Below are 19,599 nucleotides of genomic sequence, written 5' to 3' on the forward strand. Positions count from 1 at the left end.
GTTGTACAACAAAAAAATTATAGAGAAATGTGCTAACCATGCAGCAACCACTTGTTCTAATTTGACTCCTGATTATTATCCACTTCCTGCATAAAAGAAAAGTCAGCCATCCCATTAGGCCTAATTAACGTTTCTTTTTGGCAAGTTCTAATGCATTGCTGGAACATTCATTCATTAATTTCTGAATTTTTCCTCTCATTTCCTCTCAGTAATTGTATGTTTAATAATAATGACTTGAATAACACCAAGCATATCCATCGCCTAAAGGCTGAAAATAAAAAGTTGTGATTTCTTGTAGGGCCCACAAGGACCTCCAGGTCTCCCAGGACAAGTGGTAAGACCTATACACATTTGGTTGAAAATGATTGTTTTTAGTAACAGCATATTCTCTCTGTACCGTTATACTTTATACATTATTCCAACTTCTTCTGCTACTATTTGAAAACACATCATCTGGTGGCCTTACCTTTTAGGCAGAATCGTTAATTTTACAAACATATATTTGCAACAGGCAGCTGTCTTGCTTTCCCACCATATTTTACTTAGCAAACTGTTTAATAAAAGCAACAGACAACTTGATTGTATTATAAAATTACAGTTGTAGCATTATTCTTGAGAGCCCATTCCCTCTTCTATATTTTCAAAACACAGAGCAGACTAGCTCCTTTATACAATAGTGTGCAGTCCACCATTTCCTTAATTGAATTTACTGTCATGATAACCACAGAGTACAAAAAAGCAGGAAATGTTGGCAGGTTAATGCAACTTTAGGAAAGTAAACTACATTTGGAATTTGTATTTGAAGGCCTTGTGAATTATTATATTGTCAATGTCCAATGAAAAAACATTTTTGTGGATTTTTAGTTTACCACATCTTTTGATATAACACCTGTCCTTCATATTGCTCCAGAATTACTTGGAATAAAATCTTTTTACACTGACTTCCATTGAAATTTAAGAAGGTTATTTTCTTCTCCTATAAAGCTGTTATTTTGGAAATGTGTTTTTATGTGTTATGTGAGATGTGTTTGGAGATGTGTTTGGAGCTTAATTCTGTTAGAAGATAAGAACCCTGGCACACTGCTGAGTAGATCAAGATGGGCTTATAAACAAAGTAGCTGCAATTGTCCATAACGTTTGTTTCACTACCCCACAGTCCAAGTCCTAACTGTAATTTTTGGGATTACTTGGATTCTGAAAAACAGAAATTCTTATTGTCTTATTGTACTGCACTTTGGAAGTCAAAAACTGATCCAAGGTTGTACTTAGCTTTGAAGCATGCAAAATATTCCTACAAATTTGAAAAACTGAAAGGCAATGTTTAACTGGATACGAATTCAGTAAAAGAGTAGCCTCTATATTTTATCTTACTGTATTTTATCTGACCTTAAAACAACAATTTACTGCTACTGTAAACACTGCTTGATTTGCTTACACCGACTTTTTTCCACAGGGAGAGGGAGGAAAGCCTGGTGTCCCTGGTAGAGATGGTGTACCTGGAAAAGATGGAACACCTGGATTACCTGGAAAACAGGCAAAAATACTTGTTTTCTGATAATAGTTTTCTGTATTTTAGATGTTTCTTCCATGCCCTAATTTTCAGATCCCTCTTTGACCTTGCACTTACATTCTGCTCTCCTACAGGGTATTGCTGGGCCTGTGGGGCCCACAGGACCAAAAGGTGAACAAGGAGACATTGGTCCACCAGGAAAGGTATGTTTACATATGTACATGCTTTTTTTGTTATAAATCTCATGTGTTGTTTTGAAATTTTGAATTAAATTATCAAATACATTAGATAAGAAAATCAGGTTGTGAAATCACAAAACAGTATGAGAGAACACAAGAACTAATAATGAAATAGAGCAAGAAAGATTGTGAATGCCAAATAGCTTTATGTAGAAAGATATTTTTGTACAACTATTTTTCAAGGATAAATAATGTTCACTTATGAGTAGATTTCTAATGCCTGTAAGTGTTTTTTTCATGCAGTGTAAATTGTCCTATATAATCTTGCACTCTTTACTTCTATCCTGTACTTAAATGCAGTCAGTAGCTGGACCCCCTGGGGTAAAGGGTGAGAGGGTGAGTCATGCACTTGGTTATTTCCTTGAGAACTTTATGTTTTTTTTATTAGGCTGAGTGACATGAGCAGAGGAATGTAGCAGATAAAATTGTAATGTTATGAACTACAGCACAGAGTATAGTATATTATTTTTGTGTGTGTATAATCACACATTCTGCTCAGTAATTTTCTGATGTTAGTGCAGGCCAAGGGTATGGAGATTGTCACCTGTGTTATTTATGAGTACTCAGGAAAATAGACTGCTACCATATCAGACATGTGTAATGAATTTGCAGCAAACCGTTTATATCATTTTCTACAAGTCCCTTTGTTAAAGTTTGACTGTTTGCAGCAGCACATGATTGTAATCCACATTTTCTCTGAATCCTGAAGGGTCCATCTGGAGAAACATTACCAGGAACAGCAGGGGAACGAGGCCTACCTGGATTACAGGTTAATCTCACTCTCTATTTGCCTTTCATGTTTTAATTTTACTATTCAACTCATCTCTCACTGGGAGTTTTTCATTGTGGTGGGAAAAATCCACACATTCACCTTCTTTGCTGCTTGTGTGAATCTCTTTTTGCAGCTGCAGATTTTTTACCGTTTTGACGGCCAATTGATGGACTAATAGGAAAGCTTTAGGTGGGCCAGTCAGATCCCGATGTTTGTTTAACCAATCAGAACACTGATTTGTTGCTGTCACTCAACTTTGGTGTGCTGTTGGTAAATGCCTCCAATTCTCCGTCATGACACTTCCAGCCAGAGATACAATGGAGAGTGAGGTAAGTAACAATGCTAGATCATGATTCCTTTTGCAAAAACAGGAAAAAAAAACAGTGCGCCAAAGTTGCGTGACAGCAAAAAATCAGTGAACAAAACAAACCTCGCTATCTGATTGGTCCAGCTAAAGCTTTACACCTGTGAGTATTGTTTTACAAGCTCAAAATCTTTTTGACTGTTTTTTGACTCCATACCAGCGTATCACAATTTTTCATTCTCCAGTTTATCTCAAAAACTCCCTCAAAGCTGAAAAAAAGAAAGATATATGCATATTTTCTGACATCACAGTAAAAGTTTCAGACTAATCCACTAATCTCATTCATTTTCATGCTGCCCATTGCTCCACTGCTTCCTTTACACATTACGCAGATATTTTCAAATGGTAAAATCCTAATCCAATTGATGTCCTCTCTATACCTCAGGGCGTTAAAGGAGACAAGGGACCAGCTGGCATCAAAGGAGACAGAGTGAGTGTCATACACATATATTCATATCCTGCCCAGATCCCTCACAAATGCACAGGCACACAACACACCAAACCACTGATATTATGATGTGTTTGTCCCATAGGGCACAATGGGCGATCCTGGTGAGGCTGGAGAGAAGGTGAGTGCTCAAACACTCAAGTAGACAAGTATCAGTCTATCTTATGACTGGTTTTATCTGTACTTTAAAATGTGTCTTTCTCATCCACTCTGCTTTTTCAGGGAGACAGAGGATTACCAGGGCCTAAAGGAGCCAAAGTAAGGCACTAATTTTGCTCTATGTTTGTTGACACTTTAGCTTAGATAATGTCAGTGGGATATTGTCAGAGATGTCAGGTTAAGCTGTTTTTGGTTTTAGGGTGAAGCAGGTGTAGGAATGGTTGGCCCACCCGGACAGTCTGGACCTCCAGGGTTGAAGGTTTCATTCACTCACACACACAAACACACACACAACAAACATATATTTGTTTTTTTACTTTAGAATCTGTGGTACAGTCATAATCTCTGTAGAAGATGGCTTCTTGGAAGCGATAAAAATTATAATTTATCTTGGGACAGGACTGTGTGTCCCAACTTCAGTGTTATATGTATTTTTTTTTCCAGGGTGATCCTGGTCTTCCAGGCCCTCCTGGTTCCCCTGGGCCTCAAGGTACTGCAGGAACCCCAGGACTTCCAGGCCAAAGGGGTGATGCAGGTCAGCCAGGGACTCCAGGACTTCCTGGAGAGAGGGTAAGTGATGGCCTGTTTAAAGCTGTACATGTTTAATAGTATATTGCACATTTAAACATGTGCATTTTGGTTTTTGTTTGTTTGTTTGTTTTGCATTTCATATTGAATCATCATCAGAAAATCTTAGACTGAAGCCTTGATGTTTGTTATGGTGTGTATTTAAGGGTTTACAAGGCTTTGTTGGCAAAGCAGGAAATCAAGGGACACCTGGTGCTCCTGGACCCCCTGGACCACCAGTAAGTATGAAAAAGGAAAGGAAAAGGAATGTGGCAAGAGGTATTTTTTTTTTCATGGTATCCATTCAATTTTTTTTTATTAGGGTATTGCAGGAGTGCCAGGGTCAAAGGGTGACAAGGTGAGTGTTTGTGGTTTAAAATAACTGTACAAATGTTTCACATATGACTCTTGTGATGTCGGTGATGATCATATTGTTTTATATTTAGGGTGAAGTTGCTGTAGGAGTACCAGGACTGAGAGGAGAGAGAGGTGATCCAGGATCTCGGGTAAGTGAAGTTAAAGCACTTTTTCACTGGACCGGAGATTATAACGTAGTGACATGATCAGTAAACCAATCTAGCAATACTGATGGAACATACAAAGGCTGTGTGTGTATGTGTGTGTATGTTTTATTATGTTTTTATTTAAGCAAACATTTTGATAAAGGAAAATGTGTGTTTTTACAATTAGGGAGAAGAGGGGCGGCCGGGACAAGATGGAGAGAGAGGTCCTCCGGTAATTATGCATACTCCTATTATTTGTGGACCTAAATAACAATAATAGTTTCTTACACGTTTACCTCACATTTTACTCGGCTTTACATTCATGCTGTCTCAACTTTCCTTGGTTCCAAAAATCTATACCTCCTGCTACAAAGTCAATCCATCACCACTGTCTGCAAAACTTATTCTCTTCATTAATCCATTGTGTCATTATGGTGCCCAGAAAGAGGTCTCAGTCAGGGTGTTTACAGACAGAAAGGCATCTGAATAAGCTCAAGAGAACAGTAGGAAGGAGGAAAAATATGGTTTTGAGGCAGAATAGGATGTGTGAGGAGAGTGGTTGTGTTTGTCACCTTTTATATTTAGAGCTATGATGTATACCCTTCCTACTCACTGTAATTTCCAAATTGATTTGATTCAAGGCCTCTTACTATTTTATATATCTGGGCTCATATACACACACATCTATGATAGTAAGAGAACAGCAGACAGAGAGCTTGACTATGATCCAAGAAATAATGGATTTTATCTCAGCTGTTAAAACTGCATTTCTGTTATCTCTTGCCACTGCTGTCTTAACTCCAACTTGCTCAAGGGGTACTTCCCCTGCAGTTGGCAGTTGTAAGTTGATTTAAACAAAAGCACAAAAGAATCCACTAAAATACACCATTCACATTAACCTACACAGGGGTTTAAACAAATTAGGACATATAATGGTGCATAGATAAGTCACATATAAAACATAAATGTAATTAGCTATAAATCAACTTGATAACTTTTCTGTTGTATCTGCTGAATGATTCTATGCTGCAATATTTCATGTGTACAGGGTTTTCCAGGTACTAAGGGGGGCAGAGGAGAAAAGGTGAGTACAACAGACCATCTGTTTTACTTATGAAATAAATATAAGGTGTCCAAAACTGTACATGTCCTTCTTTTAATTAACAGGGTGAGGCAGGTCCTTCAGGAGAAAAAGGAGAGAAGGTAATGTTTATTATATTTATAAATGTCAGTGTTTCATAAGCAGTATAATGTTGCAAGTATAATCATTTTGTTAGTGGTGGCTACATGGACAATTGTTTTAATTCCAGACATGGTGTTTTATCCTGAATGTTACAGGGTGAAACTCTGTTGGTGGGCGGACCTTCTGGAGAGAAAGGAAATAAGGGAGAAACGGTGAGTCATTTCATGTTAAGAGATGAATAGCATACTACCAGAATCATCAGCTTCATCAGGAGTACAAATGAATTTCATCACACAAGTGGTCACTGAGAGGGAAGTAAGAGAATGCAGGAGTATATGTCTGCATTAATGCAGGAGTTGATTTTACAATATGAGTTCATTTGTCCTACACCTGTGTAATTCTGTCACCATTTTCAAACATCAGGGACACGAGTTTCAAACTAAAAGGACACAGAATCATTGATGCAAAGTTCCAGTATTATGAAACTACAAATTCTACTGGGTTGCTAATAGCACACCCTTAAAACAAGACATTTCAGCGTGATCTGTGTGAATGAGTAGGACTATTAGGTTCTTCCAACTTCCAAAAAAATGTTTTTTTATATATTTGTCATTTACAGATGGCGTATGTGGCTACGGTATAGAAAGCTAGATCTAAATAAGTAAAACTTATCTAAAACTTGCAAACAGCTTTGTCCACCAAATGAACCATCTAATCTAGTTTGATTCAGCTATGTTGCCTTGATTTCTTAGCTTCAGAAGGGTCATCTAATAAACTTCACATTAGCTAATGGAGTAATGCAGTGGCTCTTAAGAATGTGATGAGGACACCCCCCAAGGGAATTCCTCTGGTGGCAATGCATGGTAATGAGATGAGGACTTTAACATTTGAATGCATGAGGCAGGGACATGTAGTTCTAGTGCTGAAGGACAGCCTTGAATGGTTAGCTGTTCCTTGCTTTTACCAACCCCTGAATCAAGAATTTTACACCGATGAAAATGCTAGCAAACCTCTTCTGAATTTCAAACATGGAAAATATTTATTTACACATTGAATGTTCACACTTTTCAGAACTGTGTATGCATAGGTAACATATATATTGATGTATGTTTTCATTTTTATCCCAGAGACATTTAAGACCAACTGAGATTGACTGTTGGGGTTATTATTTTTAGGACAGTATGAATGGTACTTTGTAGGATGCATTGAGTAAAAGGCTGTTGTTATCAACAGGGAGAGAGAGGCCCTAAAGGTATGCAAGGTGAAAAAGGCCTAAAAGGACAGGAAGGACCACCAGGGGTACAGGTGAGTTTTATGCCATGAAAAGCACTGTTTGTTTCTATGTATATCTGTGTATATGTGTCGTTATTGGTGCTGCCTTTAGATTTTTCCTCCTATTTCCTTTTCTGTAGGGACTAAGAGGAGAGCCTGGTGAGAGAGGCTCTGTTGGGTTCCAAGGTGCCCGCGGTCCAGGAGGACAAAAGGTATTTCTGTGAATGTCTCCTAGTTTATGCATGAGTACAGAAACATGTAGAATGTAAAGGTTTGTGCAAAAGTCAGAAACCCTTAATTTTTTTTTTAACTCCATTCAAGGTATTACTTTTTGAGGGACAGGAAAAAAGCAAAAACATATATTTTATCTTTTTATACAGACATTTAAACAACTTAAACACCACATATTATATTAGCCATTTTTCCCTTCTTTAGTTGCACTGCTTGCTTGTTCTTGACAGCTGCTGACTCCTCATATGATCGCTTGCAGCACCCCTCTACTGTGTCACATGATTGTTGTTCACGGGTGTCTCTCCTGTCCCTGTATGTATATAAACCCTGTTCTTTTGTCTTTGTCTTGTTGGTCATTTTCTGTGCTTGTCTTGATCTTGGTCTGTTCCTGGCTTAATCTTGTTCATTGTCTGTTCTCTGCCTTACTCCTGTATTAGTTTCTAGGTTTTTTCCTAGTTAGTTCCTTGGACTCATTTTCTTTAGTTTCAGCTTTATTTTCTCTGTATCCCTTTTTGTTCCTGGCATTAGTGAGAGTTTGTATCTGTTTCTGGTCTAATATATTCTAGTCTATTGTCTGTTTACTTTCAGTTGAATCTTGTTAGGCGTTTAAGCATGAAGTGCTAGAAACCCTGTTGTATTGGTTAGGACTTTTATTCTTTTTCTTCCTTAAAACTTATCGAACAGCCCAAACCACAAGAATTATAGGCTTGAGACTTGTCAACAGGTACATCAATTCAAAAAGTAATTCAGTAATTCAATTTAAAAAGTGAAATTCATTTATTAGATTCATTACAAACAAAGTAATCTATTTAAAGTATTTATTTCTTTTAATGTTGATGATTTTGGCTTACAGCCAATGAAAACCCAAAAGTCATTATATGACTATTATGAGTTTCACTTTTTGAACTGATCTACTGAAATAAATTAACTTTTTGATGATATTCTAATGTATTGAGATGCACCTGTAGTAGTACCACCAGCTAAACCAGGCGCAAAAAAATCAGCCAGATCAGCTTACCATGTGAGTCGTAGAGACAAAATATTCCCCCTAATTCCCAGGGTCCTGACAAATGAAAAGTTAAATAGAATCACTAAGCTCTTGAAAACTTAGCCACATTGATGCCTTGTTTGGCCTAACAGGCTCCATTTGCTGACTTGGCTTCAGTGGACAACTCGTTCAATTGTTCAATGTACTTTAACTATTCTGGCTGTATTTTACGTCCACCTGAAGGCTTGCACATTAGGCCTATTACTTCCAAAATGTTATGTTTAGGTGAGAACACTGTTAATTGCCACTTGTGGCTATAATTTTGTCATTGTGCCTGTAATTAATCTCCAACTTGCACCTGTTTCTTCAGCTTCATCCCTTCATCACTGCACACCAAGTGTTACACCTTTATTATAACTTACATTTTTTTCAGGAGACTTGCTTTCCATTTTTCCAAGAGACCTATAAGGACATGATTTACATCTCTAAAATGTCATTTTAAAAGTTACCTGTACTTTCTGCTTCTCACAATAACAAACATATTCAATAACGTTGAGATCTGGGCCACGAGGCCTGTCTGTTGTTCTGAATATGCTACAAACTATTTCTTTTACTTGCATTTTTTTATCTATTTATTTTTGTTTAACAGATTATTGGGAGGTACATGTGCTTTAGGACCAATGAGATTACAGTTGAGATCTAAATAAAAATTGTTCTTGTATCCTTGATTTTCATGTCATGTACTTATGTCTGATCTCTTTACCTATATCCCCTGAATGAGAAATATGTACTTAATGGCATTACATCAGCAATGCATTTGCAATATGTGTGCTGTATTGTCTGTTATCGATCAACCATTATACAGGTTTTAATATGATGTATTTTAAATGGCCCAAACTGAATGTGTCTTGCTCTGATTGGCAGGGAGAGGCAGGACAGCCAGGAGTTCCAGGAGAAGCTGTGTGTATTTCTTATTTATTTTGTCTTCCATTATCTATTCAAATTTCTATATTTTTGGGCAACATAATCATGTGGTCCTGTTTTATGCATTTCCTACCAAATCTTGGTTCTGCTCTTTTGATTTGTTTGTGTCTGTTTTTATCAGGGCACACCTGGAAAAGATGGTCTCCATGGTATGAGAGGAGAGAAGGGAGAGACTGGCCCTTTGGGTATGCGTGGGCCTAAGGTACATGATTGCTTTTTCACATTTGTGCTTCCTTGTATATGCATGTATGTGTATATGTGTGTTTGTGTCTGTGTGTGCTTGCAATCATGTTTGTTTTGTAGTGTGAGTATGCCATTATAAATTTTTTTATTAGATCTCAATCCTCCTAAGTTTATCTCTAACCTTGAAAAGCCCTCCATGCCAGATGATAGTACTGCTTATAATTCAGCTACAGTCTGTACCTGACGCTACATTGTCTGACAATCACATGAGCCTCAGTATCTGTGTGTGTGTGTGTGTGTGTGAGAGAGAGAGAGAGAGAGAGAGAGAGAGAGAGATCAAGAGAGAGAGTCAGAGAGAGAGAGAGAGAGAGAGAGAGAGAGAGTGGCAAACTGCACTGGGGGCATGAATGTCATTCACCTATGTATTAATTGCTGCTCTTTGGGTTAGAGAGGCATATGAAGACACTGCTTTCACTGCCCTTTTAACCACAAAACACCATCAGTCACTTGACTGAGAGATAAATATTGTTATACAGTTCAGATATATTTATATAGCTCTGCTGAGATACTATCTATACATTTATTGCTCTCTGTCATGTCGAGTGACTGGCAGCTGGATTTGATGGACAGACTCATTGGTTTACAGGGAGAACGAGGGTCTAAAGGGGCATGTGGAACAAGTGGACAAAAAGGAGAAAGGGTAAGTTGGGGGGGCAAATAAATGATAATAATATAAATATAAAACATTAAGAATATTTATATTGTGTTTAACTGACTCTGCATTTTGTTTATAGGGTGATCCTGGGATTAACGGCAGACCAGGTTTACCTGGAAGGAAAGGAGAATCGGTACAAACAAACACCACACACTATATAGAGTATAGTACACTACACTTAAAAAAAAATGTTGTTTGAATCTGATGCCAGCAACATATTCTACAAAAGGTGGGAAGGGGCACCAAAAGGCTGGTAAAATTTGTGGCACAACATAGTTTAATTGGCTACAGGTCAGGGACATAATTAGGTTAAAAATTAGGGCATCTTAGAGAGGCTGAGAGGGGTGCATTAATGCATATGGCATGGGTGATTTACACATCTGTGAAGGCACTGTTAATGCTGAATATTAAATACTGGTTATTTTAGCTAGAAAATGCACATCCACATTCTGCATGGATTACAACAGCATTGTTCCATAGTAAAAGAAATTTGCTAATATAGTTTACATTTTTTGAGATGAAAAATACTAGAAAGGAGACACAAAGTTCTAAGCAGCTGAAATCTGATATGACACAAGAATGGCTAAATATTTCACTTACAAAACTACATTAATTTGTCTCATTGTTAATAGAAGAGGGGATGCAACTATTTGGCATCAAATAAATAAAGGGTTTAAATGATTATGTTCTGTATTTATTTATATTTTACACAGCATCCCAAATTTCTGGAATTGGGGTTTGTGTACATATATACAAGGAGTGATCAGTATTTCATGAAAATTAACATAAATGTATTATATTTTTATTTGTATATATAAACACCCTTAATTTCTATATACCTTGATCAGATTAGCTGTTTTCTTTATAGACCTTTAGAAATTGCTACTTCCTAAAACCCGTATAAAACTATTTGCAGTATTAATAGACTATTTCAATACCATAACATGTTGGACATCCCTTGTATATATGCAAATATTTTTTTTTTCTAAAGCCAACAATACTAAACCCTAAACTTAACTTCAAACAAGAGCTCCCAATTCAGGGACTGTCCAAGCGTTGGTCCTGTTGCCAAGACATCATGGATCAGCAATCAGTGACCTGGAGTCAGAGAGAGAATTGTTGGCCTTGCAATTTTCTTATGGGCAGGATAAGTGCACTGTCCCTCATCACTCAGCACCAGGCTAGTTTTCAGCTTAGGAGGAGACCTAATTAAGGGGCAGCCGTGGCCTGGTGGTTAGGGAACTGGTCTTGTAACCAGAAGGTTGCCGGTTGATGGCCATGGCTAAATTAGGGAGAAATTAAAATGAAGCATAACTCCTGCAACATTGTTTCTGAGAAAAGCACATTACCAAGTCAAGATCATTTTGTTGGTTCTGAAAAAGTAGGTTACCTGATTTTTAAACAAAAACATGCATGCACAAATAATACAGTTTCTACTGCTGTGTGTTTTTGTCAATCTTGTGTTAATGGAATTTCTGTTACAGGGTGATGTGGGACCTGCAGGAGCTACAGGAATTCCAGGCAAAGAAGGAATTGTTGGACCTAAAGTATGGGCATATTCAGGAATTCTCCAGAATTTGATTAATGCATTTTTTATACCTTTTGACATATTTTAAGATTAAACAAAGATTAATGTGTAAATGTATCGTTTTGCACACACAAAACACCTATTTTTTATTTGGATTCCATTAATATAACTGCAGGAGGAGTTAATATGGATCTATTATAAATGTGCTGTTCCATGAGAACAGAAGACGACATTCAGTATAGTGTTACCCAGTGCTAATGAAGAGTATGTTCGTACATTAAGTCCTCTGTGTGTTACGGTCAGGGTGAAAGAGGTTTCGATGGTGTAATAGGACCAAAGGGAACGCAAGGAGACAAAGGTGAACGGGTAAGTATTGTACAAGCACAGGGTACTCTAAATGTCCCCTGTGCCCTTTCCAACATTTTTCCTCTCTCTCTTTCTTCAGGGACCCCCTGGCATTCCTGGACCCCCGGGTCCTAGAGGTGGAGATGGCCCCCCTGGTCTGACAGGCCCTCAGGGGCCTGCTGGAACTAAAGGCCCAGAGGGACTACAGGGGCAGAAGGTACAGGATTACTGTGTCTCTGTACTGAACAGCATGCTTCCATCTTAATTTCTGTTCCATTTCTAGATATTCAAGATATTATGTGTAGGACAACCAAGGACAGATCAATTTTATAAATGCAGGCATGTATAAAATGTTCTGTAGGGTGAACGTGGCCCTCCAGGACCTTCAATGGTTGGCCCACGAGGTATTCCAGGAATTCCAGGAGACAGAGGAGAACAAGTGAGTCTGTTTGTCCATTATAATGAAAAATTACAAACATTTTTCAGTGTATGTAAATGGCCAGACATATTTTATGTTTATTGTTTTAAATGTATTTTATTGTTTTAAATGCATTTAATAAATGCATCAAAAACAATGTACATCCATCCATCCATTATCCACCGCTTATACGGGTCTGGGTCATGGGGGAAGCAGTCCGAGTAAAGAAACCCAGACCTCCCTCTCCCCAGCCACTGCTTCCAGCTCCTCCGGGGGTAAACCGAGCTGTTCCCATGCCAGTTGAGACATGTAGTCTCTCCAGCGTGTTCTTGGTCTGCCCCGGGGCCTCCTCCACGTTGGACATGCCCGGAACACCTCACCAGGAAGGTGTCCAGGAGGCATCCGGACCAGATGCCCGAACCACCTCAACTAGCTCCTCTCAACGCGGAGGAGCAGCGGCTCCACTCCGAGTCTCTCCCGGATGTCCGAGCTCCGAACCCTCTCTCTAAGGGAGAGTCCTGACACCTGGCGGAGAAAACTCATTTCAGCCGCTTGTACCCGCGATCTCATTCTTTCGGTCACTACCCAAAGCTCATGACCATAGGTGAGGGTTGGGACATAGATTTAAAGGTAAATTGGGAGCATTGCTTTTCTGCTCAGCTCTCTCTTCACCACAACGGACCGATACAAAGCCCACATTACTGCAGACACTGCCCCGATCCGCCTGTCAATCTCCCGCTCCATCTTTCCCTCACTCGTGAACAAGACCCCGAGGTGTTTGAACTCCACCACTTGAGGCAGGGTCTCACTTCCAACCTGGAGAGAGCACTCCACCCTTTTCAGCCGCCTCAACAATGGAGGTCTGGAACATGGCCCATTCAGACTTAATGTCACTGGCCTCCCCGGGATGCAGTCGAAGCTCTGCTAGATGTGGGGGTTGAAGATCTTTCTGACAGGTTCCTCTGCCAAACATTCCCAGAAAACCCTCAACACACATGAAAAACAATGTATGTGATGAAAACAAAACTTTTTAATGGCTTTTGGATCACTCTCTCATCTCATTCTCGTCTGTGTCAGGGGGAAGTAGGCCTTGATGGAGCTAAAGGAGAGCGAGGAGAGCCAGGCCTGACGGTCAGAACACACACTTTCTCACACTCATCTCTACCTCTCATGTACTCTTTCTAGCCACTTTTCCATTATGTCACTCATTCCTGTTCTCTATTCTCAGGAGGATGAGATTCGTGCTTTTGTTCGATCTGAGATGAACCAGCACTGTGGTGAGTGTGTAATTTAATACTTAATGGATCCACCGTGTACTTTGATGTGTAATCTTTGTATTCCTTACACATAACTAAAATTACTCTAACATACCTTTTCCTTTTATGTGGTTCTCTGTCCCCTTTCTGAAGCCTGTGGAGGTAAGTTCACTCATTCTACACTTACATAACGTCACGATCCACTGCAATTAAGATTTTACAAATCACTATTATGTGTAAAACGTTTTCTACTTCATAGATGCATTAGAAAACAATCACATACTCCGTGAGCTTTCCTATCATCACCACCCATGTAAATTAAGCACTATCCAACATTTACAGTACCAGTCAAAAGTTTCTTCTCATTAGTCATTGGTAGAATAGGGCTATTCGCTTTAAAGAACTGTGTACAAGCCCTACATCAGCACAACCCAAGTTATTGTATGAAACACCAACAGAAGCACTGCTTAAACCATTCTGATCACGTGTGTATATATATATTTAAGAAGGCAATATTTATAAGATGGTAAAACCGTTAACTCTTGAACCTTTAATGATGTATACATCAAATGAATAAGAACTGAAAAGAACTCACCCTGTTGAATATTTATGGGTCCATTTGGGTCATCTAAAGTGTGGGGTCTGTGTGAGCTGGTGTATTTGGTTATGTTGTTGGGAGTTAATGCATGATCTCCTATATTGTGGAATCTGAGTGTGCATGTCACCAGGGGGGTGATGTGTCAGTAAGTGTGTAGGAGTTTGTGTTCACTGATGGGTTTAGCTGGCTATGTGTGTGATTTTCTTGTGGGCGTGTTGTCAGGTGTTGGAGAAATTGAGGCCCGTACATCGGTGCAGTCTTTCCGGAGTCGCTCCTCCACGTCCCCTGAGCATTCACTAGGCCGAGGGGACGAGGAGGGTGAGTCTAGTGTCCATCATTTCTTAGTCTTTTTCTTCCTTGTTTTAATGTGATTTTCCTATCCTGTGAGTACTTTATTTCTTGTTTGTATGTCTTGTGATTGTTAGTTTTGTACTCCATTATGTCTCTATAAGAAATTATGAGGCATGGGAAATACATTTTACCACTTTGATTCAACCATAGGAATGCTCCAATGTACATTATTTTCCACTTGCACGTTATTTACTTGGTGTGTTGAGTTCATATATCTGAAGTTTTGTGCCAAAGCTACAAGGTTATGTAAAACAAGTTCACATCCTTATGTGAACCAGTATGTGAACTAGGGCTGGACAATAATTCTATATCAATATATATATATATATATATATATATATATATATATATATATATATATATATATATATATATATATAGCGCATTCAATTTAATTTTTTTTTTTTTTTAATATTGCCTAATCCAATAGGTTTATGTTTGATGGTGATGTCAAGTTTCTTGTTTGTTCTTGAAGATTTTCTGTGCATTTTGTACTGTTCTTATCAATGTCTGAATTACATCATATCGACCAAAATTAAGAAATATGTTGTTATATAAATTGTGGCCATATTGTCCAGCTTTAATGTGAACCAAACCTCCATGCAGTTCTGTACAGTTTTAAGTCAGGGGTTCATGGTATTAAATATTTTATAAAAATTTGAAATACTATTTATACTAGGACTGATGCATCCTTTGAAGAACAATCGTTCCTTCATTTTACTTTTGGCTCTGATGCAAACCTACAGTATCTGTGTATGAACTCATGACCTCACTATTGATTTATCAGACATACTTGCTGTGAATGAAAAAAAATTCTTTCATCTCTTTCAGATTCTAAACTAAAAGCTCTTATAACAAAACATTTCCAGCCATTTATAAATGTTGAAAGTGTGATGGTTTATGTTTGTTTTCAGGTCGGGAACTGCATGTTGTGGTAAACACTAATGACCCAGACTATGAGCATATTTACTCCATAGAAAGTTACGATGACCCTTTGGAAGAAATTGTTGATCTTTCTCCGTCAGTTAACCAGAGCCAAGGTATGACGATCCATACAATCCTTACACTAGAATGAAAGATTGCTCGTGAGTGTGTACATGTGTGTGAGAATGTGAATTGCTGTGGGACCATACACACATAGAATGACATTACATGGATATTTTGGCAGGCCAGGCCACCACAGTTGTTGCACTTAATGCAGTGAGACAGAAAAGGGAGGTTAAAGGTGAAGGTAAGCTCTGGCCTTTTTTGTGCAGTGGAGCATGCATGTGTGAAGCATGTTGTGGGTTTGCTGGGACCTGAAGCTTTATTGATGTGACTAATATAGTATGCCTGTATAATAAGCTACTTCAATAATTATTTACTTTAGTAGTGATGACACAAAGCCTTACTCTGCTGCTGTACAAATAGATCAGCTAGCTAAGGGGAAATGACAAAATATTGGAAACATTTAGGTAAAATTATGGAAACAAATATTATATTCGCAGGTAGGAAACTGTTAGGAATGCGGGGCAGACTGACGGAGACGGACGCACACGCTAAAACACACTGACTTTTATTTACAAAATATAACAGACAGAAAAAGACTGAGACAGAGAGACTTGGACAGAAGGACAATACATAGAGTGAACTAAACTGAGATACAGATACAGACAAACCTGGACTGAGATAACTAAACAGACAGAGAAAACTAAGCAAACTAACCTTGACACAGAGAGCTAAACAGAGATCTAAACCTGAACACGGAGAGCTAAACAGACTGAACGGTATCGACAGACAATGAGAGACACAAGGAAGAAAACAGACAGAGAACAAACCGAAGCGAGGGACAGACAGACTGGACTGAGCAAACATGACAATGGAAGCAAACCAACATGACTTGGGGGAATGAGAACGAGAACGAATGACCGACAAGAGGAAGTGAGACAAGGGGACTTAAATACTTAACACAGACAAGACACACCTGGAACAGATAATGAGGGTAATAAGACAGGACGAGGAGGAGGAACAAAGGCAGGACATGGGCGGAGACATGGACAACAACAAACAGAGCCATGTGCTAAGAGAGCACATGGCGGGGAAAACAGACATGACAGGACGAGGGCGTGACAGAAACAGGCCTAAATGTTTGTGTATACATTTCTCATCAGTGTTTCTTCTTCACATTCCTTGTATTTCTCAAAAGGTAATAAGAGAAATTATGAAATGCTTGAAATGTGATATTTTCACCATAGATTTTCATGTTTTTTTGACTTCTTGTCAATCAACACTAAGGTACTTTTTTGTTGATTTTTTTTGTGTGTGTTTTTTCAGACTAATAGTTTGTAAACTGCATGTATGCTTTCTGTTTGCTTTTGTTTGGTGCTCAACTGTAATTGTGAAGCATACTTTTTATTCACTCTGAACCTGTAGGTTGCCAATATATCAATATTTTTGGTTATTATGATGAATTTGTTGACATCACATTATTATTTTGCAATACGTTATCACTTATTTTATCATTAGATTTAGACCACGAACACACTCTATGTACAAAGGGAGCATAATTAGACCTGTCTCATTGGTTTTACTTTAATGTGTGAAATCTTAAATAAAAATCATTGAACACTTGTTTTTGTAGAATTAATATAAAGATGTCATTGATCATTTTGCATTTTCTGACACATAAAACAGTGAAAATGTCTTTAAGTATCATACTGTTATTTTGCCATCTGGTCTACCTGTGAGTCTAGTGTTTAATGCAGTATAAATACTGAACACTTCTCTCACTAAATCAGTGCTCAGTCTCACAAGATTAATATAAACCTCATTTCTAAAGGCTGGAGTTATAGAAGTGTGTCTGTTTTTCTACTCTCTTCTCTCTGAGCCTACTATCAGCTCCAACTGGACATTTCTGTTTGTGTGTTTGCACAGTAGATCCATGTGTATTGCCACTGGATGAGGGTGAATGTTCCAGATATACCCTGCGCTGGTACTATAACTCTCAGGTGTTCGCCTGTAGACCCTTTATCTACAGTGGCTGTGGAGGAAATGCTAACCGTTACACACACAAAGAGGAGTGTGAACAGCACTGCCTACGACAGACAGAAGGTACACACAACCTGATAAACATACAAAATAATACTGTTGAACATCAATTTCCAATTACTCTCACTTCCTGTCTGATCTGTGTTTCAGGTGCTTCATTTACTTCAGTTAGTGAACAATGACGATGAGAAACTCTCCAGCACACAATCAGTGTTTACCTTTTCAACACATTCATCTGAGACTTGATTTGATATGTCCATCTGCAGCTGGACAGTCTTTATCATATTTATTATATTGTGTATCAAAAAGTTGTTACATATTTTCAACTCATCTTGTATCGTATTCCAAGCTAATAATGTGTCATTCAAAAGGAAATACAGACACAAGTGTTTTCAAGCCATATGTGTATAGCAGGAATTTACTAGACTAGTGCATTAGTGGAACTGTGGTAATGTGTTTTTTCAATATTGTAATACATGTAGGAATACAATGATACTGGTGCCCAAAAGTTACATAGGACCACTTAAAACCATAGCAGTCATCCTCTGTTTTAAATCAGATGCCCATTTTTTGACCATTAATCAAGTAATTACTTGATTGAGCAAATTTAATCAGGTTTTCACCAAACAATGAAAACAGTTTAAAGTTTTCTTAAGCTAATTTAGTTTTATGCTTGACAATTAGTCATTCTTCTATTCCTGGGGCATCGTTTATAATATATGCTTCAAATTCATTCTAAAGCTCTTAGCATTTGCAAACTAATGATTGATACAAACTCAAACCCTAAATTGAGGCAACAGTGCTAAATATTACATGTAAAAAAATGTATGTATACCCACTTTTGTGCTGTTCTGTACAACAAAAGGGAGCCAAAATGTGGGGGCCAAGAGGGTTAGTTTGAGAGACTGATGAATTGATCAGCAGGTCACTTTACTGAGGGAGGCAGTTTTGCTTAAACAAATAGCAAAACTGATGCCACATCATTGTGTACAAACAGGCAAAATTTACCAACACACCACATTGATTCATTTGATGAAGCAGTTACATCTACCCCTAGTGTATTAGACCTGTAGCTGCGTCTCTGAATCCACATGCCGAACACTGCAGTGTCAGAGCTGTTTCCAGTGAATTAAAAGTATCACATATACTTTAATAAAGAGCTCCATTATAAGGGATTTTAGTATTCACGCAGCCCGTGTAACTGAGCACATACTTTTTCATTCTAAAACAGTGGATTTGGTTATTGTGAAAATAGCCAAATGTTCATACCAGTTCATCCATAGTTGCAACTCTGTATTTTGTCTGAAGCAATGACCAGCCTGCATACATGTGTAGAACCATGACTGCCATTTTTCAGTTGCTATTTTTAGTACACAATCAGTCTCTGCTGTGTAGAGCAGCTCTGTAAATAGAGATTTGTATTTTTTGAGCTTGGAGTCGAAACGGAACATTTTTGATGGACGATGCATGTTTATTTTTTTTTATTATTATTTTTAAATGGTGCTATTTTTCAGACATATTTATAAAGTGTATTTGATGATGTCATTTTGTAAAAGATGAATAAACATTACTGTTTGTTTACTTGTTCTGGATTTATGAATACATTCCTTCATTCATTATATTCATTATATATATATATATATATATATATATATATATATATATATAATGAATATATGAATGAATATATATATATATATATATATAGAGAGAGAGAGAGAGAGAGAGTCAATATATATGTCTTTTGTTTGATTTTTTTTCCTTTATGTATATGGTTAGGATAAGTGTGACATCAGCTGCCACTGCTCTCTTCAAATAACCTCTTCTACAGCACTCCCATATACGAGTGCTTTGTGTGTGTGTGTTGCACACATCAGCATTTGCTCAACATCTACTAGCTCTATTAGAGTTAGAATGGTAGCTTTCGTGATTTTACGAGAGTCCTATTTAAAGTCACA

The 19,599-nt window shown here is 37.9% G+C and overlaps 1 protein-coding gene across 1 annotated transcript in view; it reads left to right on the top strand.

The window, feature by feature from the left end:
• col7a1 (collagen, type VII, alpha 1) overlaps nucleotides 1-19,174 on the top strand; it is an 82,313-nt gene extending 63,139 nt beyond the window's left edge. The window contains exons 87-121 of the mRNA XM_066664044.1: nucleotides 299-334; nucleotides 1,454-1,534; nucleotides 1,645-1,713; nucleotides 2,050-2,085; nucleotides 2,459-2,518; nucleotides 3,271-3,315; nucleotides 3,419-3,454; nucleotides 3,556-3,591; nucleotides 3,692-3,751; nucleotides 3,937-4,062; nucleotides 4,227-4,298; nucleotides 4,382-4,417; nucleotides 4,506-4,565; nucleotides 4,750-4,794; nucleotides 5,611-5,646; nucleotides 5,730-5,765; nucleotides 5,901-5,957; nucleotides 6,979-7,050; nucleotides 7,158-7,229; nucleotides 9,161-9,196; nucleotides 9,342-9,422; nucleotides 10,050-10,103; nucleotides 10,198-10,251; nucleotides 11,603-11,665; nucleotides 11,950-12,012; nucleotides 12,092-12,208; nucleotides 12,353-12,430; nucleotides 13,487-13,540; nucleotides 13,638-13,686; nucleotides 13,819-13,827; nucleotides 14,486-14,581; nucleotides 15,529-15,654; nucleotides 15,783-15,845; nucleotides 17,528-17,704; nucleotides 17,792-19,174. Coding sequence (XP_066520141.1) covers nucleotides 299-334; nucleotides 1,454-1,534; nucleotides 1,645-1,713; nucleotides 2,050-2,085; nucleotides 2,459-2,518; nucleotides 3,271-3,315; nucleotides 3,419-3,454; nucleotides 3,556-3,591; nucleotides 3,692-3,751; nucleotides 3,937-4,062; nucleotides 4,227-4,298; nucleotides 4,382-4,417; nucleotides 4,506-4,565; nucleotides 4,750-4,794; nucleotides 5,611-5,646; nucleotides 5,730-5,765; nucleotides 5,901-5,957; nucleotides 6,979-7,050; nucleotides 7,158-7,229; nucleotides 9,161-9,196; nucleotides 9,342-9,422; nucleotides 10,050-10,103; nucleotides 10,198-10,251; nucleotides 11,603-11,665; nucleotides 11,950-12,012; nucleotides 12,092-12,208; nucleotides 12,353-12,430; nucleotides 13,487-13,540; nucleotides 13,638-13,686; nucleotides 13,819-13,827; nucleotides 14,486-14,581; nucleotides 15,529-15,654; nucleotides 15,783-15,845; nucleotides 17,528-17,704; nucleotides 17,792-17,823 — 2,223 coding nt within the window. The 3' untranslated portion in view covers nucleotides 17,824-19,174. The remainder of the gene's footprint in view (nucleotides 1-298; nucleotides 335-1,453; nucleotides 1,535-1,644; nucleotides 1,714-2,049; nucleotides 2,086-2,458; nucleotides 2,519-3,270; nucleotides 3,316-3,418; nucleotides 3,455-3,555; nucleotides 3,592-3,691; nucleotides 3,752-3,936; nucleotides 4,063-4,226; nucleotides 4,299-4,381; nucleotides 4,418-4,505; nucleotides 4,566-4,749; nucleotides 4,795-5,610; nucleotides 5,647-5,729; nucleotides 5,766-5,900; nucleotides 5,958-6,978; nucleotides 7,051-7,157; nucleotides 7,230-9,160; nucleotides 9,197-9,341; nucleotides 9,423-10,049; nucleotides 10,104-10,197; nucleotides 10,252-11,602; nucleotides 11,666-11,949; nucleotides 12,013-12,091; nucleotides 12,209-12,352; nucleotides 12,431-13,486; nucleotides 13,541-13,637; nucleotides 13,687-13,818; nucleotides 13,828-14,485; nucleotides 14,582-15,528; nucleotides 15,655-15,782; nucleotides 15,846-17,527; nucleotides 17,705-17,791) is intronic.
• Nucleotides 19,175-19,599: the final 425 nt, after the last annotated feature.

This window comes from Hoplias malabaricus, chromosome 3 (genome assembly GCF_029633855.1).
Source record: "Hoplias malabaricus isolate fHopMal1 chromosome 3, fHopMal1.hap1, whole genome shotgun sequence".
In the NCBI taxonomy this organism is placed as follows: Eukaryota; Metazoa; Chordata; class Actinopteri; order Characiformes; family Erythrinidae; genus Hoplias; species Hoplias malabaricus.